The sequence below is a fragment of the Apteryx rowi genome, unplaced genomic scaffold, assembly GCF_003343035.1.
Source record: "Apteryx rowi isolate R43461 unplaced genomic scaffold, aptRow1 scaffold_712, whole genome shotgun sequence".
NCBI lineage: Eukaryota > Metazoa > Chordata > Aves > Apterygiformes > Apterygidae > Apteryx > Apteryx rowi.
This window is the reverse complement of record NW_020450997.1, coordinates 143,689-167,089: the sequence shown is the minus strand read 5'-3', so window position 1 is coordinate 167,089 and position 23,401 is coordinate 143,689. Positions and strand designations below refer to the sequence as shown.

General features: G+C 43.0%; 2 protein-coding genes across 6 annotated transcripts in view; one reads left to right on the top strand and one right to left on the bottom strand.

Annotated features, from left to right (window-relative positions):
- BORCS5 (BLOC-1 related complex subunit 5) overlaps window positions 1–8,901 on the top strand; it is an 84,680-nt gene extending 75,779 nt beyond the window's left edge. For all 5 annotated transcript variants that reach the window (XM_026087326.1, XM_026087327.1, XM_026087324.1 and 2 more), the window contains one exon: window positions 3,300–8,901. In XM_026087326.1, the coding sequence (XP_025943111.1) occupies window positions 3,300–3,459 (160 nt within the window). In that variant the 3' untranslated portion in view covers window positions 3,460–8,901. The remainder of the gene's footprint in view (window positions 1–3,299) is intronic.
- A 4,015-nt stretch (window positions 8,902–12,916) lies between these two features.
- DUSP16 (dual specificity phosphatase 16) overlaps window positions 12,917–23,401 on the bottom strand; it is a 103,223-nt gene continuing 92,738 nt past the window's right edge. Inside the window, exons 6-8 of the mRNA XM_026087329.1 lie at window positions 20,719–20,878; window positions 19,912–20,035; window positions 12,917–16,009 (exon numbers count right to left, since the gene is read on the bottom strand). Of these exons, the coding sequence (XP_025943114.1) occupies window positions 14,833–16,009; window positions 19,912–20,035; window positions 20,719–20,878 (1,461 nt within the window). The 3' untranslated portion in view covers window positions 12,917–14,832. The remainder of the gene's footprint in view (window positions 16,010–19,911; window positions 20,036–20,718; window positions 20,879–23,401) is intronic.

Genomic DNA, 23,401 nt, shown 5'->3' with positions numbered 1-23,401 from the left:
CTCCTTGTTGGCTCCTCCACCACCTGTGTCAAGAAGTTGTCACCAATGCTCTGCAGGAACCTCCAGGACTGTTTGTGCCTAGCTGTGTTGTCTTTCCAGCAGATATCGGGGTGGTTGAAGTCCCCCATGAGAACCAGGGCCTGGGATTGTGAGGCTACTGCCAGCTGTCTGTAGAAGGCCTCATCAACTTCCTCATCCTGATCAGGTGGCCTGTAGTAAACACCCACAACAGTGTCACCCATGCTAGATTCTTATGTGCATTCCCTGTTCATTGCAGATTCCCGAAGGACAGGTTTTAGGCTCTGTGGTGGGTAAATATGGTTGACCCCCTGAGTCCTGCAACTCAAGGCCTGGTCTGAGTGTCAGAGAAACCAGACTGGGAGCCAGGAGAGGTAAAAGCACAAGGTTTGGTGCTGGAGGGAACTCGCTTTGATGGGGGGAGGCAGGAAGGAGGTAAGTGTGTGTTTAGGTCTACTTCAAGGAAAGCTGCAAAGAGGCATTGGCACTTGTATACAGGAGTTAACACATAGCTGCTTTTTTTTTTTCCTTTTAAAAAGGCCAAATTCGGTCTGAGTGAAAATTGGCCTTTCTTCACAGTTACTCAACTTCAGTGTTTCTCGCAACTTGCAGTGTTGCTAGCTGTGCAGTTGCCTGCCATGGAGTCCATGGCAAACTTCAATGCTTGATATAGGGAAACCATCAGAAATGCTCACTTCCGCCCTTTCTCCTTTTTGCGAGGCAGCTTTTTTATAGCCATTGTGAATTTGTCCAGAAGTAGTCAAGAGCTTGGAAGACTGCTCTGCATTTCTTTTTCCTTTTGCAGGTCAACTTCTCTGGGTTCCCCTCCGTAAGTGCACATTACTCATGTTCATGCGTGTTTGCAAGGAGCCTAAAAGTCAACAGACTGATATGATTGACCTTGAGAGAATAGGGTGGGGGGGGAGTTGTTGTTGTTTCAGAGCTTGGTAGATGCAAACTTTGCCTCTTGCATAGAAATGTGAGGCCATGTGAAGAAACATGTCAGTGGAGGAAAACTTTAAAACCAGGGTAGGTTTCTGCTTCGGTCCCCATGTTGTTGTGCTCAGTGAGGCATGCTGACTTTTGAAGGGACTCCAGCCGCTGTCTCTCATTAGGTAGGATGTTTTTAGGCACTGGATTGAATTTGCTTCTATCCTGTGCAGATCTGGTGGTGGTCTGCTTTTACACACTCCAATTTGCAGAGCTACTGCCAAACTACTAAATTATTAAGCTAGGATTTTAATAGAAACCCCTATGTAGGCTTAAATTGTTTCCACTCTATTTGGAGTTTCCTGTTCTGCTGTTTTTTTTTGTCCTGCGCATGAAAGCGTAGAGGGAGAAATTCACAGGAAAGCGTAGAGGCCAAAAGGAAGATTTCAGCTTGAAAGAACAGAAAGCAGTCTAGAAGAAATAAAAGGTTAATTGATACTGTATCCAGCTCTGATGGAGGTGATGGAAAAAAACGCTTCCTAATCCCCATGTCAGTTTAGCGGAAGCTTGTGTATTTGTTTCTAATGCAAGTTTGTAACTTAAGTTTCTCAATAAAATATTTTCTTCATGACTCTTTTTGCATTGACCCCTTCCCCGGGGCTTGAAAGGGAGGCTTGTCAGCAAACACAGCTTCCCCATTTCTTTCCGGGTGTTGCTGTCCTGCTGGCGGCAGCAGCAGGGTTCAGCGCTCAGTGTGATGGCTCTTACCTCCTCTGGGGGATGCCCCTTGAAGGCTTGCACCCCTTTTCCAGAGAATCCTCCTCCAATACAGACCCACAACCACTATGTACTGGGTAATGATTACATGTGCCGACAGGCACTATGTATAGAAGTGTACAGTCACATCTGGTCAGCATGGTTTGTTGTTTGGTATTGCGCTAATAAGTTTGTGTCCCTCATGATGGGTGCTGTTGCTCTCCTCCACCAAATGGGTTGACTCCATTACTGAGTTAAAACCAGTGACATTGGTTGAACCTGTGCTTCCAGGTAGCCCAGGAGTCCTCAGCACTGATTTTCCAAGGACCTGGTGGGGGGCTGCTTCATTGTGAACCTCCTCCCCCTGGTGATGATTGAATGGGAGAGGTCTGGAAATGTGCTGATGAAAACAAGAGGCAGTGGGCTAAAACCACATGATGTGTGCCAGCTTCTCCCCTTCCCTTGGCAGCCACCTCCCTGGGCATGTACTGGGTCCCAGGTGAGGGGACTGCTATTGCTGGAGGCAGAGCAGGTTCCCAGGTCTCATCCTGCCTGACATGAAAGGAATCTCCTGCTTCACCAGCACCATGTGCTGGGAGCCAGACATGTGCCTGCAACTCTGAAATACCAGGGCTTGAATAGCCAACACAACAAAGTAGGGTTGCTGAGCAGAACTACAGCAAACTGTAGTATTTGGGTTTTAGGTGGGTTTTTTTGAGGGTTTGGAATAGGTCTATTACCGAGTACTATGAATGAGAGATAGATGGTAGATCTTCCAATGTGTAGAACAGTTTAAGCAATAGTGACTGAGCTTGTTTTGGATGTGGTATTAACAGCTATCAGCTGAATCCCTGGAGTTTACAGATACAGCTGAAGAGAAAGTTAGGCTGTGAATTACAGAAGTTACCTTCATAGCTCAATGGCAGGAATAGCAGGAATGGCAGGAACTGCAGTTCCTGTAATTATAATAACACTCCGGCTGTGTTTTGGTACTTACTATGTTTAATTGCATGACTGATTTACTTAATGTTTCTCCTGGGGTCACTCATAACACTTTTATTTTTAGGATTCAGGGAAATTAGGGACACTAGTAATGCATTGTGATTCTCTCAAGGCAAGCATTTTCCAGATGAGGATGGTAGTAACACCAGTAGCTTAGTTGCCATGTAACCTGGCAAAGTCAGTGAAATTAGCCCTGGCAAGTAAGGTAGAACTTAATGCTTTAAGATGAACAATCTCCACTGAAAATATACAGGTTTAGGGAGAGGCCACAATTTCACTGGGTTTGGATAACTTAGAGGATACGCTTATGGTTTACAAGGAAATCCCTGGCAGTGCCTGTTGGCATTAAACCCTGTAAATAAAGAATTTGTAGGCCAATACTCAATATATGGGTGTAGAACTAGGTGGTCATATGTCCTCTATGTTAAACTATGAATTATGCTGTTTCATGACCAACTGGTCATGGGCCAGCAGAGCAGTTCCAGCAGGGTGCTAGCATGCTTCATGAAAACTTTTAGGAAAGATACTATGCTGAAAGGCTTGTGGTAACAGTTGGCCTAATGTGGCTCGCTCTGTTTGTTGTTCTTAAACAGATGGATCTCTCCGTGGAAACTCTGTATAGCTTCATGCAGGACCGCCAGAAGAGGTATGCCAAGTATGCAGAGCAGATCCAGAAGGTCAACGAGATGTCTGCCATCCTGCGCCGCATCCAGATGGGCATCGACCAGACCATCCCCCTCATGGAGAGGCTGAACAGCATGCTGCCAGAGAGCGAGCGGCTGGAGCCCTTCAGCATGAAACCCGAGCGGGAGCTGAAGGCTTAGCTGAGCCAGCAGACTCCCCTTCCTCACTGTCCATGCTCGAGTGCTCGGCACAGACATGCTTCCAGCACGCTTGCCGGGCAGATGTTTGGCGCAGACAGCCGTGCTGCCTGACTCCTCGCCACGACATCGGAGGAAGAGTGGTGTCAGCTGCCAGAGCTACGCAGCCGGGAATTCAGGAACTCCCTTGTTCCGTCGCTTGGAGGAGGAAACCTACCACTCCTTTTGTCTCCCTCCTTGTGCTCTGCTGTCTCCTTTACCACTACCACCGCCTGTGCTGAAACAGTTGTTTCATTCCTCAAACTAGATCAGATTTTGCAGAGGAGGGGTTCTTTCATCTGATCTTTTGACTAGAAAAATTCAAAGGGATTATGGGTGTGACATGCCCTCTCGCATGCTTTGTGCCACTGGGGTTTAGACAATTAGATGGCTGGCAGATATTTCTGAGATCCCATGGCCTTGGAAATCTGTACGTTTTATAGGTGGAAGTATGGGAGCCAGGAACTGGCTTATTAAAATCTGCCTATTATCATAATATAAAATAATGCAGCACCTCCCTAAGCCTTGGTTTCTCCCTGTGTAAAATGGGGGATATTTTACACACTGTTGTAAAATATTTACAGATCTAGAAATAAAGTGTTTAATGGCCTGTGTTGCCATTGTGTGGCAGCTCTTGTCCAAGGCAGAAAGAAGCCAAAAGCGAGGACCCCCTGGGCTCACGAGGTCAAGCGGAGGCTCTCATTTATTTCATTAATCCTAGGATGCTGCTGCTGGTGAAGGGGCTGAAGCATGCCCACGAGCCTGAACGGGGGCTTTCCTTTATGAGGCAGATGCTGCCATGGCCTGGGTCCAGCATGCAGCTCCAACTGGGAGGACGGCTGTCGCTGAGAGTGACAACCTGTCTTGCAGGATGGCGCGAGGCTAGGTGACTTGCCAAAGATGACTTGCTTGAATACCTCTTAGTACTTGTGTTTGCTCAGCAAGAGCTTGTCTCCTAGCATTTGGGAATAACAGCACTGTAGGTTTTTAACAGTATTAATTGCTGCCTGGTGGCAGGAAGCAACAGGCACTTCTGTTTTGTTGCATTACTGAAGGCCAGGTATCTGAGAGTGAATTTTTATAACACAGACTGCAGCCCACTTAGGTTTGTATTTGCAGCATAGCAGTGAATGGATTTTGGGGCCCTCTGAACATTGAGGACAGAGTCCCTTAGAAATGAAGCCTTTGGAAGGATTTCCGGGAAGGAACAACTGAGTACTTCAGACACAGCAAAGCCCAGAGCAGGAGACTTTCTAGCAAGGGCAGCAGAATGGGCCTAGTTCTCAACTGTTTTCCACCCTGCAGTTGTGATTATGTTTGTACATACATATGCATATACTGTATGTAGTACAGGATATAGCATTGTGCGAATCAGACTTCCATCCTTGCTCATGTGGGCTGCAGTATTTTACACTTGTTTTGTAAGCAGTTCTCATGCTCACATGAGGCTAAAAAACCCATGAAAACCTGCTTTTTATGCCTTTGAGACAAAATTAATGCAGTCTGTATGACCATGCTGTAAGGCTCCCTGTTATCCATCATGGAATACTTCTCTGCCCCTTGCCATCAGACACACTAGAATATTCAGCAACTTTAAATAGCTGCTGCAGGCATTTCTGTCCTCTTCTTCCAGATAGTGCTGTCTGGAAATTTAGAACATACAACATGCAGCCATCTCTCTCTGTCAAATGTGATAATAGATACCCCACGCCCCACAGTGCTGGAAGCTTATCCCAGTGGGAAGATCCTGATATTGGATCTTGAGGCAGGGGTTAGGTTGCAGATGCTCTCTTCTGTAAAGCCTAAGGCATTTGGCCTCGTACTATTAAGTATCAGATCAAAGCATTGCTCCTTGCAGTGCTAATGAGGGCAAGGGAATAGTACTACCCTATCTATCTGAAATGTGCAGGAGCTAGGGCTGCAAATCAGGTCCTTCCTTATTTGCCAAGAAACACCTAGACATTGGGCTGATAATGGGGGAAAAAGTGCATATTCCTTTGAATACTGTCCTTTAAACTTCTGGATTCTGGGCCTCCCAACTAGAGCTTTCTGAACAGCAAGGCTAAGCTGTGAAAAATGTAATAGTTGAACTAGATATCAGAGCTGAAACTTGAAGGCCAGCCTCTTCCAAAGCGCATGGGTAGATGTCACCTACTTCTGCTCAGCAAATGAGACAAAGTCTCTGTGTTCTGTAAAATGTCATGCACCCTCTAGTTCTCATTCATTCTCAAATGATGGTTTACAGTTTTATTTAAATCTTTGTGACTAGCTTTATTTCCTGTAAGTCTTTGGACTGCTTGCTGAGGGGATGTCACTTCTTTGTGTGTGTTGCTGAGCTGCAGTTTCTGTTGCTTGGCTGCTCTGCATTCGCTTTGCTCTGTGTGCGGCTTTTGGCCTTGTCTTGGCTGCAGGCGATGCTCAAGGTGAAGCTGTAGCTTGGCTCCCTTTCACTCTGCCTAGCAGGTGATTTGTGATGTGAGTGGAATGACCTTTCTGCCTGTAGATTTCCTTTTCCAAGCAAACACTGTTGGAGAAGGCCTCAGTTGTCTCACTCATGAACACACTATCCATTACCTTTACCCAGAAGGATAGCTTGCTAAGAACAGAGAATGACCTGGTAGGGTTCACCGAAAAGAAACATTTCTGCCCTTTTTTGGTTTATGACGTGGAAAAAAAAGCTGGTGCACAGCCTGGAGTGCAGAAGAAGCTTCCTAATAGGAAATGTGCTGAAAGGCTGGAGAACAAGGTGACTCCCTGGGGGCTGTGGTTTCCCAGTGGCCTGAGCTGCTCTTGTGCTCGCTGTGGCTCTTTGCTTGTGCTCTTCTCCTTTGTGCTGCCTCTGGGGCTTGCTGCACCCTACACTGGATCAGTGTCCTACACTGGTGAAAGAGGTTTGGTTGTTTCTTTGTTGTCAGATTTTTTTTTTTTTGTAATTTAGTGCATTAACGTGGTGCTAAAGTGCCAGCCTAGCTGCAGGTTAATTTCTGTGAAGATCCAGTGAAGGGGACAAAAAGGATTTTTTTGAATATATGTATTTTGAATTCAATATATTTAAATATTTAAGAATATATTTTCCTCTCCTGTAAGCTTCTATGCAGAAAGAGTAGAAATATGCATTTTCACATTGCATGAACCAGGCCTCTCCCCCTGCCCCCCTTCTTTTAATCAGACTGCGTTCCCATGGTTTCGTGAGGTACTGTTGTACCTTCCCTCCTATTCCCAAGCTGCGGGAGTGTATTTTGATTACAAGCCTTGTGATTCAGTGCTGCTTGGTTTATGGGTTATTATCCTGTTCGCAGACTTGCTCTGCTTTCAACTGCATATGTGCTATAAGTTCCACAGCTGCAACATTAAATGGCTGGTATTGCTCTTCTCCAAGTGTGTTGTTCCTCTGAAAGCCTTGCTCATGCCTCATGTACAGCACACCACTTCTTGCTGTCATTTCTATAGACCATATAGATACTTCGAGTGGTTGGCTTGTTTCCTCCCTGTCAGCTTCTAATTATGTTTTTTTTTAAGTCTATGAGGTCATATCTTAGCTTTCCTGCTTTGTACACAGCTATAGTGAATCCATCTTTGTGCTTGGAGATGGCCTGTTTCAGTCCCTCTGGGGCTGCCTTTTTTTGTGACTGCAAGAAAACGTGTGTCCTGGCATGAAACTAAATGCTGGGTTTTTTTGGATGCTGTCCCAATTCTAGTTGGCACTGATGTCCAGCTTAAATAAATGATGTGCGCAGTGATGCTAGTGGCCTGCTAGCAGTGGGGTGGGACTTCAGTTCAGTTGGCTGCTGACCTTTCCTATGCTTGTAGCCTCCTGGAGGTAAAGAGGGGGCAAGTGTCTGATGGGGGGGAAGAGGGAGGGAGAAGAGAGTAAACATGGCCAGCAAAATCAGTTAGCTGTAGGGAAAAGATGTGGTTGGTGTTGCTTGAACCTCTGGAACAGGAGGGAGAACGTGAGGATATACAATCATGTTAAAGTGGGGATGTGTTAATTGGACTCTGTTGGTAGTTGAGCTGTGTCAGCCACCTGAGAAGGTGATGGGCTCCACCCTGCCATACTGTTAAAAGTCTATGAAGCATTTGTAAATAACTTCTGGGATTAGTGTTGCTTAACTAGTTTGTCTTTTCCAGTAAAACAAACAAAAATGAAACAAAAAACCAAAACCCTACCTTGCAAGAAGGAGAAACGAGCTGGGAAAAGGTTCTTTCTTTCTAATAACTGATTGTCTTTTTTTTCATTTTTCTCTCCCTCTCAAAAGGGGACCATGTCCTAACAGGTACTTTAGCAGTTCTTCTTGCGATGATGAAAACTATTAGCCAGGTAGCAGCAAGAACTAGAGCTGGGCAGCTTGGGCGCCAAGGTGCTGCTTCAGCTGCTGCTGGTGTCTCATGTGGCCCCTGCCCTGCTGGCTGTTTGTCTGCTCCCACTGATCCTCTGCACATTGCTGGATGGGGCGGTTTGCACTTTGGGTCAAACTTCACACTCTTTTCAGCTGGCCTGTGGTACTTTTCTGCTTCTTGCTAGCTGGCTTTCAGCTGGCACAGTTAGGACTGTCTGATTTTAACTACTCCATAAGCTCATACTGGACAGCCTGTTGATTACTAGGTAATGCAGAAAATAATTCACCTGATGATAGTGAGGGTTCTTGCAGATTCCCAAAGCCAAGGAAAGGTCTAAGGTGTTAATGGGTGTGCTCAGAGCACCTAAAGGTGGGTACCTGTGTTAGAGCTAATCCTCCTATGGCATGAGAGAGAGAGGAGCACTCAAAGGGCAACTCAGTGTCAGGTGCCTAAAATTAAGGAAAATCAATAGCTGTTTTGTCCTTTTAAAGCCTTTGTATTTTAACAGCTGGAGAATGCACACTGACCTCATAAGGGAACTGTGAAGGTAATGAAAGAATATGATGAACATATGTCCTACTGCAGGACAGTAATGAGACCACAGAAATAAATGAGGATGGTTATAGATCCTGTAAAAACATGACTCTTCCCTATTCGGGCATGTGAATGGCTGCTTGTACCAGCATGGATTTGAGAGGATTTTAGCTATCAGTTATTGGTACCTCACCATCAAGTTTGCAACTATATCCTAGCAAAATGACTTTGCCCCAGTTTTGGGATGCTGATTGTGGACAGGCGTTAGCTGCCCTGTAGCTTGCAGAGCACCTTGTGAGCATTGAGTACTCCCTCCTGGGCAAGGTGGCAAATTATCTCATCAGAGTCTGCTCTGTAATGCCCTGCTAAGGCTCTCTTGTGGCTTAGGGAGACCTGACTTGAAATATTTATTGTCATTTGTTTTGGTTTTACTACTACTAATAAAAAAGCGTATATGATTCATGCTGTAATCTTCCCTCTAGTTACCGGGGAGTGAAGGGATGGGAGGGTTCCCAGTGTAGCATTCAAATAAGTATTTGAGTCTGTTCTTCTAATTTTGATATACTCTGGAAGCCATATGAGATACCAAGGGGCCCAGCAACACTGGAGGTCCAACAGTCACAGAGGTTGGTAAAGGCTTAACAACCAGCTTTCAGCAAGACAATAGCAACATTTTTTTTCTTACCTCTTCCCCCCCCAAAAAAAAAAAAAAAAAAAAACAAGCAGGGGTCAACTGCTGTAAGCAGAGCTGATTGATTGCTACTTGCTCACAGCAGCTTGGCATTTGAAAACATCGTAGAATAGTAGGAGCTGTTTCCTGCAGGTAACAGGTTATTCTAATAAATTCAGAAAATCCCTGGCTTAGAGAAAAATAAATGACCATAGCTGCAGCAGAATGCTGTTCTGGCATCAGGAAGGCAAAGAGGTGAATGACACTTCCACCCACTGCACCTGGGCTTCTTGACAAGAGATGCAAATGCATAAGGTTCATTTTTTAAAGTGATCTGATGGCCCAGCCTCATGGTTCCCCTTAACACATCACACTGGATTTGTTCAGCAGTGGAGGTTTGTGTGGGTCCTTGTAAACAGCAGCTGAAATCTGCAATTCAAAGTGAGCACTTCTTTCAAGCAGGACAGCTCTCAAATCCTGTTTTACAGCATTTTACATGCTAGAAAAGCAGCACTTTCTCAGAAGAGGGGGTACTGCAGAAAGCTAGAACTATCATCTCCTTTTCCTTTTCTATTTATAGTGACTCTCATTAATATTCTCAAAGCACAGCATAACCAAAGGCTTAGCTGCAGAAACACTTTAGTTTGCCTTAGAGCAACAACTTGGGCCTGAGGGCCATATAGTTCTCTATAGGCTTGGTTCAAAGGGATAGAGCTCAGCTGTTGGTCTAAGTTGATATATTATGAACATGGTTCTTCTAACAAAATTCCCAACTGTGTTTCTGTATGTTTAATAGTACTTTTAGATAGTATAGTATCATAATAATACTACAGTAACTAACTCCACTTTTATCTCAAAAGGAAATTTTGCTTTAAGAACAAATACAGGATACCTTGGTTTTAGTCAGGGTATGGCCATCTAATTAAAACGTCTAGGTAAGTGAGCTGCTTTGAATTTCTGTATTTTCAAACTAAAACCAGGCAGTAACAGCCTTATTAGGATTCTAGTTTTGTCCCCAAGAGGAGCACCAGGCCCCTGCTCTGGGCTTTTGAAACCACCACATGCTGGTAACCATCAGTGTAAATCCTGTGCCATGAGTGAAAGTGGAAGAAGTAGCTAGCAGCTGTGTGCATAGTTAGTAAAAACAGCTCATAAATTATCACATTTCTACTCTTTCTTACTCCCACCTTCCATTTCTCTTCCCTTCCCTCCCTCCCTCCCCTCAAAACTGCTACCTTGATGTGTGCTGGGGGAGAGTTACCCTCTTCTCAGTCCACTTCACTTTAGGCACTTAACTGTGACAGTTGTATTAAAAGCATGGTGACCTGAGGCCCCCTTCCCACTTAATGTCAGTTAATGAAATGAAAATTAAATGCTGATGAACAGTATGTGACAATTTCAGTAGCCACTTACCACTCCCCAGATGTTGACTGGAGATGATTTGGATGGTTTCTGTACAGAGCTGTCTACTGGCAGTGGCAAGAGACCATGGAGGGGCCAGTGTGGAAAGAACAGTGCGAGTCCTGCAAAACAGGCAAGGGGAGCAGGAAGAGCTAAGCCTAGGGTGGCAATAGGTGCTTAAAAAAAAAAAAAATCCACACCCTTAAAGGGAACAAGGATTTCATAGAAGAGCTGGTCTGACCTATTGAGAACTGGACTTAGGTGCAGGGTGAAAGAAGTTAGAGCAGCTGTGTTGTTAGAAGGTTGTTAAATGAATGTATTTTGGGGGGTAATAAGCTATTTAGGTCTGATACTGTACTTGGTTCTTGTTTTACTGTGCAATGGATGCAAGCTTTTTATTTTATAGCTAGCACTTCTTGGCTGTAGAAAGGAAGCTTGTTACTTGTGCAGTAGCAGACAGTACTGCCTCTTCTACAGCAGCTGGAGATTATACATTTCCCATTCTAGGTTAATGCTTTAAGATTCCCTTAAAATAGGGCTTCTATTGCTGCATCTGAGTTTGAAGATACCATTACACAAACCTGTAGGTCTAAGCTTTGCCATCCAAAGATCTAACCTTAGGATTTATTCTTTAACATATATTACATCTGTAAAAGCTATTCTCTGAAGAAGTAACTATGGGCATATCCCTCCCTCAGCATAAGGAAGTCATTCTGAGTGCTCCATACAGGCAACATCAGTCAAAACAAGTACCAGTGCAACTAAATGCTTGTTCAAATAAGTATGGGAGGCAAAACAGACATACGTTTCACCTCAGGTAAGTTAAACAATTTGAAATACTTGCACAGCTGTCTTACAAGCCAGTTTATGCACTTGGGAACTGGAGGACTGCTACTTTATGAAACAGTACAGTTACATTCAATAGTACTAGAAACTGTAAAATGTTAATGCAAAAAAAGAAAAAGCCACTTCTATTCAAGGGGGCAGAAGGGGCAGGGGAGGTGGGAATAGGTGAGAGGCTGAAACTGTTACAGGTGCTGTAAGTCACTGCTGTTTGTGACCAGCAGTCCAACTAAGCTGCCTGTAAGCAGGCACACATCTGCAGAAGAAGGTAACATACCATAAGGATGAGCCACCTGCTAGTCCTGGCCTCTGGAAAGCAGGTCATACTGCAGCCAGGTAACATGTACTCCACAGCCAGAGGCAAACAGGTTCCTTTCCTCAGCTGTTCTATATAAACAGGTACCATGTCTGATTTTATTTCATCATAACATACAGGTAATGCTCAGGACCAACAAGATGAGGAACTCGCATCTCTCTGAACCATTTAACCAGCTTGCCATGCACCAAAGAACATTATATTCATATTGAACATGTACATGTTTCTCCCCCTCCCCTCCTCCACTTTGCTTTCCAAATGTCTAAAAACTACTTCCAGCATTGTTCAGGTACAGGACACTAGTTCAGAAATGAAACAGGGTACCACCCTGCACAGGAATCTGGGCTTAAGGCTTCCTTCCGCAGGGCCCTGTCCCCTGGCATACCGAGCCTCCAGCTTCAATTCAGTCAGTGACTGCAGCATGTTGGAAATCATGAGGAACCCAAAGACCAGAATTCAGTTCCCCCAAAAGAGATTAAACAAAACCCAAACATACACATTTGTGTGTGTGTGTGTGTGTGTGTGTGTGTATAGAGAGAGAGAGAGAGCGTGCGAGAGCGCAAAGGGGGAAGAACACACACATGAATGAGCACAAAACCCAGGAAGATTCTGTTTCTGCCTGTAGGGGTTTATTTATGTGTTTTCCCTCCATTAACCAATTTAAATCAAAGAAAGACATGGGCTTTAACTGCAATCTGGCTGAGAGAGGAGCACTGCTAAATGGTTTACATGTGTATATACACACATACACAGTGTGTATATATGCTGAAAATGGTTGTAATGTAATCACTTTCACTTGGTATGTAAACACAGACAAGTAGCTATATGTTTAATGAATAGCTAAGACCTGACATGCTTTACAGTGTGGTGTCAACCTATCCCTTGTCCAGACTACCCTTTCTTCTGGCATTTCATACACGTCACAAACACAGCCTCTGGGTTCAATTACTCCTGTTGCTGCCTCTCTCTGTGTCTCTTGCACTCTTTAGCATCAAGTTAATCCATGCTGTAGCTTTCAGTGCTATTTTAAGCAGTCCATCGTAGGAAATTGTCACATCCTAGCCACAAAACAAAAAAACAATGACAAAATCTTCTCCACTTTTCAATATAGTAAAACCTGAGATTTGAGTCACAAACTAGCTAAACTTACAGTAAAAAAAAAAAAAAAAAAAAAAAAAAAAAAAAAAAAAAAAAAAAAAAAAAAAAAAAAAAAAAAAAAAAAAAAAAAAAGCTGCTGACCTTTCAGTGACCTCCACTGACAAATTTTCTTCTAAAAGCTGTTGGCCAGGGGTAAGTATGTTACATTTGATTTATAATTTTCAGCTGTCTGCACTGGAATTGGACAAAATGCTGAAGCCTATAGCCCCACCCCTCCATATGCATGGTGTGAAGGGTCCTGGGGAAGAGCTGGAGAACACACGCACAGCTTGTGCCTCTGGTACCACTCCTTGCTTACTGTAAACCTCTTAGAGTATTACACAGCAATTTGAGAAGCAGCAGCCAATATACTGCAAGAATCACAAGCTGGAGGGGAAGCAGCTGGTTCACTATCAAAAACAACACACAGAAAAGGTTGTGCCTAATCTCCTGTGAAACAACCCTGCTGGCAGATGCTCCGGCTTGGTGCAGACCAGAAAGGCGCGTGGGCCAGCAGTGGCGCAGCTTGCAGCGCCCACAGCCAAACCATGCAACAGCACCCAGGGGCACCGAGACTCCAGCTGGGGACAGAGGACAACAGCCTGAATGAAGTCCCTCTGGAGCCGTGAGTGCTGGATGTGAGCAGGCTGTCTCCCTGCAAACCCTGTTTCTTTCACACATTATGAGTGGGGGCTCCGGAGTCCCCCTTCTGTTTAATTATCCAACAAAAAAGAGACCTCTCTTTTTCAAATGAAGTCAGCAAACCTGATGATAGGGAGCATCCATCTAAGAGTCCCCACAGTTTGGGTGAAGATATTGAGGAGGAAAGAACAAAAAAAATCCCCACCCACTCTTTTAGGACGTGATTGGAATTGTGTATGAAGAGCAGTTCCTTAATGTTACTGCTCATCCCACCAAGCCCTACTATTCATTTCAGAAGAAGAAAAAAAATATGGGGGAAAAAAAAGCCTTCAAAATTCATCTATTGAATTGTCAATTGACAAAAAAAGGATTCTGCAGTATTTTGACCAACTACTTATCTCTTGCACATAGCCCTAGGTATTAACCACTCCATTACAGCTTAGAAGCCAAAATAGCTATCCCTCTCCCAGAAGCCAGCTTAATAACCCAATATCAAAAATACAAATCCTGCTTATTTTATGTTTAAAAAGTCTGGGGGAAATAATAGTCATAAGTCTGGTTCACTTGTCTTCTTTAAAAAAACTGCTGCTAAGCCAACTGAAACACTTGTGCGTAGACAGCTTAAAAAAAAAATCAGATGTGGCTAGTTGTTACTTGTTCACATTGCTTATGAACTGACTACCAGCAACTGGCAGCCATAAAACCCTAAGTTTATTTTTTATATTTTTGAGGTACTGGTTTTTCTCTGAAGCAGCTCTCTAGCAAATCATCTAAAGCCTATCCATTAGAACAATAGTTACACCAGTATTTACATTTGTCTGAACTCTATTTTCAGACCAGCCTTGCTGTAACCAGTCCCTACTTCCTTTGGAACCACTCTGTCTCCCTTCTTACAGGAGAAAGGTCTCCCTCCAGAGGATGGCTCAGTGTCAGGGCTAAGGTGCACCGGTGAGGACTTGGGGCATGGGGAGGGGAGAATCAAACTAGCTTTGATCAGTAGAAGCATGTCTCAGTGGAACCAGAGTAATGGTCTGATACCAAGACAGCTTCCCGTTTAAAACACTGAAAGGATGTGCAATCCTTTGCATATAATTGCTTCATCTGCCAGGGAAAACTTTTGAAATGCTCTGCCCTTCTCCAGGAAAGGAGAGGAGAAAAACCCAACAGTATGCTTGGTCTCCTCATGCAGATGCTCACTTGTCATTTCTTTGCTGTACTAATCTAGTCACTGCATTCACACTGAAACCCCGCATTTCCCTCCCCCGCCAACACACACACTTTTGTATACAGTTTGTTCTTTTCAGATTTACAGGGAACTCAAACACTGGGGGAGTAGCCTGGAGGGGGAAGCAATTCTGGTACAGTCACACAAGTCTGCTACTTCAAGACACTTCAATGATTTCCATGCTTCCTGAAAAGCTTGACTGACTGCCTACTTTCCCCAGTTCCTCTCTGGATCTGTTGTCTGACATGATGCTCTCCCCAAACTCCATCTGGCAGCTTCTGCGCTTAAACTGTTTTTCAAAAGAGCTTTCCTCATGCCAGCTCCGCCTGGAGTCACCTCGATCACCCTGTTTTGGCCTCCTGCGGACAGCACAGGCTTGTTCGCAGCCTGTGGGCAGCTGACTGCAGCTGTAGGCAGAGTAAGCCGCATTGTTCCCATAGATGGCAGAGGCAGAGTAGAAGTGCGAGGACTCAGCTGCAAAATACCAGCTGTTGGTAAGGGACGTGGCAGATGTTTGAGGAGCCAAGATGTCCGAGTGCCAACCTTTAAGGCCCAGCCCAGCCGCAGACTTTGCCAGATGTTGCTGACTAGTGGAGAGACCAAACAGGAAGTTTGTTCGGTAGTTGTCTTCCATGCTCCCGCTCCGGTGGAGGGGGTACAACAGTGACCGCTGTGTGGTGGTGCTACTGCTGGCTCTCCCCAGGTGTTGCCGCTTGCTCTGGCTATCCAGTTGCCAGGGGCTCTGGGGCTTCTTGGGAGGGTTTGCTTCATCTTTATCAGGGCTGGTTTCTGGGGTCTGCTCTGAGACCTCCTGGACAGGGGAGAACTGACACAACTTGCTACCACCATCTAAAGCAGTTGCATGTTTGTAGTACTCCAGAGTGTCTTCGGAGGAGGCAAAGCCCTGAACGGATGCAGTCACACAGTTGCTACTTGCCGAGTAGGATACAGATTTGATATCCAAAGAAAAGGAACGCTTCAGCCGGTTGCTGTCTTCTACCTTATCTAGGGACACGTGAAGTCTGTTTATGCCCTGTACCAGCAGGCTGTCTTCCAAAGACGGCAAGCATGTGCCTGGCACGCTTCCGGAGTCCGTTGACTTCTGCTCCACAATCTCGGAGGTAGAGGTAATGCAGAGCTGATTGGTGGGGAGGCTGCTCTGCCCACCTTCTGAGACCAGAACATGCTCACTGCTTTTTTCCAAATGCAAAAGTTTCAGCTTACTAATATGTCCAGGCTGACCACTCGGGTTCTTAATCTTTCTCTCAAAGTCCAAAAGCTGGCCCAGAAAGTTGAAGTTAGGAGAAATGGTCGGCCTTTTTTCTTTCACAAATCTGGGAAGAGTGGAAAAACAAAACAAGAATTACTTTAAGAACTTGCTGCTCAGATCTGAGATAACATTCACAATAAGCACTCTAGGCTTAATGGCCTAATTTTAACTTGTCAAGATATTTGAATTCAGATTCAGCCAAGCACAGGTAACTTACAGATGGGGGGGGAAAAAAAGGCAGCTTTTAAGCAGGATGATGCTGGGTGCTCTCAATTATCTTTACAGTTTACTTAAAAGTGGTTAAAACAGGGAAAAAATGCTCTTTTTACTCCTTTGATGTCTACAATGAGGTTCAAGGGAATCATTTTCCTTGTTTTACTTTATCAGTGTATCCCTGCTACCTTAGTTTGACCAGATTTAGGAGCACCTCAAGTTCCTTATGAACAGCATCAGAGCTCTAGCCAAGGGCCTGAACCCTCCAGTACCACAGAAAACAGACTACTTTCCCCACCATGCAAAGGGGAGAAAATCCATATTCCTTTCACCCTTCTCTTTCATGCTGTTATTGTTGAAGTTAGTGCTTCCTATCCTGTTAGGCAGATGGCTCTGGTATATGCTGACCTTGCACAGCAAATGCCAGTATCTGTTGTATTCTGGTATCATCACTGATAATGATTATAAACAAAAAACAAAACAAAAACAAAACACCTACACAGAGAGGAGCAAGAGCTGCTCTAAGTTAGTTCTCTCCAGCTCTGGATGTGTTTAAGCCAAATAAGTAAAAAAAGTCAACATATTTTTCAGTCTCATAGGAAGCAGCCTGATACGCATTCATCTGTCAAACTAAGCACGGGCTTGCATACTCTGTTGAATAGGGATGAAATGCAATTCACGCCTGAAGTGTTTTTCTGAACCTGGACTCTAAATGCATGAGAGAATTAAGTATTGGAAGTCATGTCATAAACTTCGAAGTTAAATAAAAAGGCATCTTTTCTACCTGTCTGATTTGCAACACAGCTAAACAAGTACTCTGCTCTTTGTGGGCTGTAAAAAGAAAAAGAAAAGAAAAAAAAAAAAGCTGCCATGTCACTTCAAAATTCAAATCCCAAATCCCTCCTTTCTTTTTTATTCCTGGAATTATAGAGGTACCAGATGACAAGAGAGTATTAACAAGGGAAAAGATCTGGAAGAACTAAATCTAATACAAACACACACAGAATGGATTGCTTGGAGAATTAAATATTTTTAAAAGCAGAAAATCTCTCTGGGGATGTGTACAAAAGCTAAGCATGTAGTCATTAAAAATAGCATGAGAAAAATTCCTATGTGTACTTGTCCGTATAGTATATACCAATAGAAATGCAAGCAAGCACATGAAAGAATCAGACAAAATATGCATTTTTTTCATTTTCAAACAATTTCAAGGATGCTTAGCTTTTTGAACACAGCGCGAGCTACTCTTTTCTGCTAATTCCCTGAATAGTAGAAATAGTCAAGCTGATACTATGAACTGGAAGATCTCATGGCACAGAACACCACCAGAAACTTCCCAATATACAAATGAAGGCATGGAAAAGGTTGAAGGAACAGGCTTTTGGAGAGGCTACCAGAACACAGGTCAGAAATAGCAGTGCAACCAGAAGGATCTTGCTTTATAGAACTACTACAGTAACAAGTGCAACTAGCTTTGACAGGAAAAGAATGAACAAAGATTGTATCAATTTGTGTGACTGAATTGCTTATGCTGGAATGAAGGCCCCCAAATTCAGTGTTAAAAGACTGAACTAAAGAATCTCTCTTGAAACTTAATATTTTTCTCCATTTGCCAACCTTTTCCTCTTCCTATTGCCAAATACAGGACATTCCCAAATTAAAACTAACCTGGGGGGGGGGGGGGGGGGAGGGTTTCCAGAAAGTCTCCAGATCCTCCTGACAAGTTTTAAAGCTTTGCACAACCTTTTTTATTTTAAGACATGCAGTCTTTTTGTAATTGGAGAGCATGCGTAACATTTAATTTTCATGTTTGTTTCCTTTGCGTGGTCAACTTTACAAAAGGAACAGAAGATAAAGCAATGTACTTCCTTAGACCTTTCACTTCAAGTAACGTTTAGTGTCGCCTTTCTATTTTTGTAATAAATACAGTGTCAGACAAACACTTTATCTAATGCCTTTCATTAGCTCAGAAAAAATATTTTTCTTTCAAGCTTTGCCAACATAAGATCCCGAACCAACGAGTGAGGTTTGATACAGACCGCTTTCACCATAAACTGTATCAAAGGAAACATAGCAAAATATAATCTGAATTTCACAAGAGTTGTTCGATACCTACAATGCAAAGAAAAGAGCCCAAGGATGATTAATACTTCACACTCAATTCAGGTTTGGTTAAGAAACAAACCAGAATTTAATGCAAAGATGTAATGCAAAAATTCAGAAGAAGCACTTATTGTATATCAATGACAACTGCTTTTAACCCAATGAGATGTTCACTTAAACGTGGGTCTTTTAGAAGTGTTCAGTACTTCACAGCTCTAGTCCCCAGACAACTGCAGCCTGAAATCAGATGGTCTGTTCAGTGAATCAGGCTAATCCACTGCACATTATTCATCCATATCCATTAATTCATCTATATTGTCTATACAGTCATTTCCTGTATAACTGTGAGTTTTCATCTGTGCCTCTCATTTCAGCCTGTGTCACCATACCTGTTGAAATTACCGGACAAAACTGTGAGCAAGTACTAGTAATATACTGTAGATGATGTCTAAAGGCAATGAGAGATGTTTGCAGTTCAGGTATTTCTTACACACACTTTTTCTACCCATATGTAATTATTTTCATTCATCAACTTAAAATAAAGTGTCCCATAAGACAGATTATCCAGTGCCCTTTGTCCTGTCATAATGAGCATTTTACAGACAGCAGTAGCAGGCAGCACAGTTTTGGAAGGTATTCCTCTCCATCTGCTCCAGGGCAACTGTTCAAATTACTTCTGAACTATGCATATTATAGAGATACATCAGCCACACCAATTAGCCTATAAATCCCAGCAAGAGGATAGCCAACATTTACAGTGCAATATGGGAACTAAAAGCAGTTTGTTAAGGGAAATACAGAAGTCACAGTAAATTGCAGTCAAGTTACCTGGAACGTACCAAAGTGTTTACAATCCAACCACAGAAACAGCGTGATTTGAAAGGTTAAAAAGTTGTTGTTGTTTTGTTTTTGCATAAAAATTCCTGATGCCATAAACAGCTGATACCTCCAAATACTCTTTCCAAGACTTTTTGGTTTAGTTTACTGCCAACAAAGAAGCTTTTTTAATTCCTAGACAACATTTCACTAGAAGGCACTTCTTTGAGAGCGTTACCAGCTACCAAGTTGAAGTTGATAGATCCTGTCTAGCATTTGTTGTAAGCCTGATTATAAATATTCTCAGTTCTTTCTTCACCCTCCTCCATTCCTTTCTCTCTTGGGCTTGCAAGATATTCTTGTGTGCTATATATATAGATACATAGATGTATAAATAGATATATACACACATATACACACACACATTTGTATATATACGTATACGTGCATGTATACATGTGTTATACACACACACACATATATTTACACACATATACACACACACACACACATTTATAAGTATATGTGTATATATTTTATGTATTTTTAAAAGCAATTACTGCAGTTTAAATTCCATATACTTGCCTACCCAGAGCAAAGACCAGCATCAGCATTCTGCAGGTGGGGAATTAGTATTAGGTGTGTGATGTCTGCATACAACCACTAATTTGTTTATGGAGGAAGCCTATGTTTAAAGCAAGGCTGCCTGGAAGCCAATGGACTACAGGATAAAATAATGTGTCTGCTTCTTCCCTTGATCATATCATTCACTTTAAAAGCAAGCTGACAGGCACAAGAATTAATGGGTTGGGAGAATGGAAATTTTGTCCTTACCTGTAAGCTTCATCTAAGGACATATCCATTCTCTTCATGATATATGCAATAGCAATTGTGGCAGAGCGAGATATTCCAGCCAAACAGTGCACTAACACACATCCATTCGATGCTTTTGCTTTTTCTGCATAGCAAAGGAGTTGTCAAGTGTCAATCTCAGTAGCATTATAGCATGATGAAGAGTTTGCAAAAAACCACTGTTTTTAAAATTGTTAAAACTTCCACATTAACTGCTTATTGCGGATCTCATGGAACCTTTAAACAAAAGACACTTATTTTCTCTTTCACCAAACTTAATAAAGAAGCATGTGACTACACATAGGAAACACACTGCAGTTACAGCATACTGCACCTACTTTGACATGAACATAAGCAACCATACATAGAAATCTGGGAAAGGCGATTGTTCCATCGTGAATTCTTGCTTTTACTTGCATATAAAATTAGAAACAACTTAGCCAGTTCATCCATTTGGTTACTGCACAAAGCTAAGGACAGGATTTGTGTATACTTAATTTTCTAATGCAGTCTATGCAGGAGTGTCAGATATCTCCCCAGGCTGCCAGAAAGCACAGTTGGGCTCTTAAAAAGTGTCTTTATTCCATAAGTGCTGGATCACACAGTGACAGAATCTTCCTGTTATTTTGCTTCTGTGCTTTTAAAGTGATGGTGATCATATACTTAGACCCTTATGGTATTTTCATACCACCCAAAAAGCATTCAGGGCTCCTCCAGCTAAAACAGGAGACAAACACATTAAAGAAATTAGAAACTGTTAGAGAGAGACAATCTAATGTTTCCTCTTACCTATAAAATCCACTGATTTATCCAACCAAGGCAAAATTTTCTCACAAAAGCTGTCATTCACAGGCACTCTCAGGAAATGGGACTCCGGAATAAAATCAGGCTTTGGACAAGTATTGCTGGCATTTAGTACATAGCCAATATCATTTTGCTGCATCAGCTCCTATGGAGGAGATAAAGGTTAAGACTAGAGAAGTCAAATGACACCTTGACACATTACAAGAAACCATGAATGAAAAACCCATGATAAAGCTAAAAACTAAACTGGAATTCATATTTCCACCGCTCTAGCTGCTTTAAAGGCATTCTTTTTTTGAAAAAGATTACTCCTAAGCTTTTGATTCTTCAGACAACTTTTAATGAGATATCCAAAGTGTCCAAATAACATATAGATTGCGGAGCCCATAAAAACAAAGCTAACAAAGAAGAGAAGTAATGGTAGAATACCTTCTGTGACTATGAATCATCATTTCCAAGAGAGGCTGTTTGTTTTTTTTTCTACCTTGGTTTAAATCCTTACCTAGCAAGGTGACAATATACCCAACCACCTCCCACAGGTAGGTTGCTGACCTGAATAACATGTGTTTTCTGGATCTCATATCTAAGGTTGAGGTTACCTCATCCCAGATATGAGTGAAAAATCTGAAACGCAACTGATTCTCCTGCACTGCCAATGCAACAAGAAAAACATCTAGTGCAGGTGGGTGAAGTTAGTTAAAATAAACAAAATAAGTGGTGCAGTCAGTATTCTCTCCACCTCTCTCTTTTGAGTATATGAGTCCATGCCCAGGCCAGGGAGAAGACTCCTGTTCCCATCACATAGTCACCTCTTAAGGTATCTGGAACTTTCTTGTTTCTAGGACAACGTGAAAAGCTCACTCAAAATATTGAGGGAAATAGCTGAAAAGGGCTGAAGACCTTGAATTAGACTATTTTTACACAGCACTGAGTAATAACTGCAGTTTTATCAGAATTCTGCTTTGTGATACAAGATTTAGTTGTCTACATTTCAGTTTTCAGTCTTTAGTCCTTCTGCTTCTCAGAGATTGTTACAGGAACAAGCAAAGAGACTGAGCTATGACAGTCAACTGGGCCTTTTAAATACTTAAGGCATTAAAATATTTTTCATGATTGCAAATAAAAAAGACAGTGCTTTACTCCAGCATCCCATACTCTGTGTATAACAAAAGAAGCAAGTATCTGATGCAGTAGGCACTTTATTGCTAAACCATGTGAAATGAGAACTAGAGACTGCTCTACCAAAAACATCCAGTCTCCTGTTAGCAAGCATCCTGCCACAGAAAAGCAATTAAGCAAGTCAGAGTAACACTGATCAAACAACTGTTCCATTTCATATATGATCTGGCACGCAGCACCACTCCTGGACAGTAGTTTTGGCTAGATTTCTATGCAAATTTATGTCAGAAACTAAACTGAAACATAAAAAACAAAACCAAAGAGATTCTGATTTTAATCCTTTCACCTCTATAGCAAGTTTATCAAAAAGAAAAGTTACATCAATCCACAGGGAGCAGTAGCAAGAATCAATTCTTACACTGTAGGTTTCAACTGGAGGTCTACCAGTACAAAAATATACTAATGAAGTCATATGGTCAGTTCTTCCCCATATTTATTTTTCCTGTAAGCATAAAGATGTTTTGGGGAGGACAAACTGGAATGTGACTATAAGAGTCAGAACTCTGCTCTTGTTCAAATCAGAGCAGTTTAAATGAGTGTTTCCTAAGTACACAGGTACACCGCATGTATGTTATGGTGTGTATGTAAAAGTAATGAATACACATACACTTCAATATAAACTGAAATCTACCCCATATTCACTTGCAGAGGGCAGTGCATAAAATCCAGCAGCAGTGCAAACAGGGAATTTGCATGAAATTTGCTTGCAAGCTGAATTTGCTCCAAACAACAAAACTGAACATCACCTTTATGAGCTTCTCCAAACTTTCATCCAAAATCACAGAATCGCTGAGGTTGGAAGGGACCTCTGGAGATCATCTAGTCCAACCTCCTTGCTCAAGCAGGGTCACCTAGAGCACGTTGCACAGGATCGCATCCAGGCAGGTTTTGAATATCTCCAGAGAAGGAGACTCCACAACCTCTCTGGGCAACCTATTCCAGTGCTCTGTCACCCACACAGTGAAAAAGTATTTCCTCATGTTCAGATGGAAGCGTCTGTGTTTCAGTTTGTGCCCGTTGCCTCGCGTCCTGTCGCTCGGCACCACTGAAAAGAGCCTGGTCCCATCCTCTCGACACCCTCCCTTCAGATATTTGTACACGTTGATAAGATCTCCTCTCAGCCTTCTCTTCTCCAAGCTAAACAGGCCCAGCTCTCTCAGTCTTTCCTCATAAGAGAGATGTTCCAGTCCCCTAATCATCTTTATAGCCCTTCGCTGGACTCACTCCAGTAGTGCCACATCCCTCTTGTACTGGGGAGCCCAGAACTAGACACACTACTCCAGATGTGGCCTCACCAAGGCTGAGTAGAGGGGGGGGATTGCATCCCTCGACCTGCTGGCAACACTCTTCCTGATGCACCCCAGGAGACCATTGGCCTTCTTGGCCACAAGGGCACATTGCTGCCTCATGCTTAACTTGGTGTCCACCAGCACTCCCAGCTCCTTCTCCGCAGAGCTGCTTTCCAGCAGGTCAACCCCCAACCTGTCCT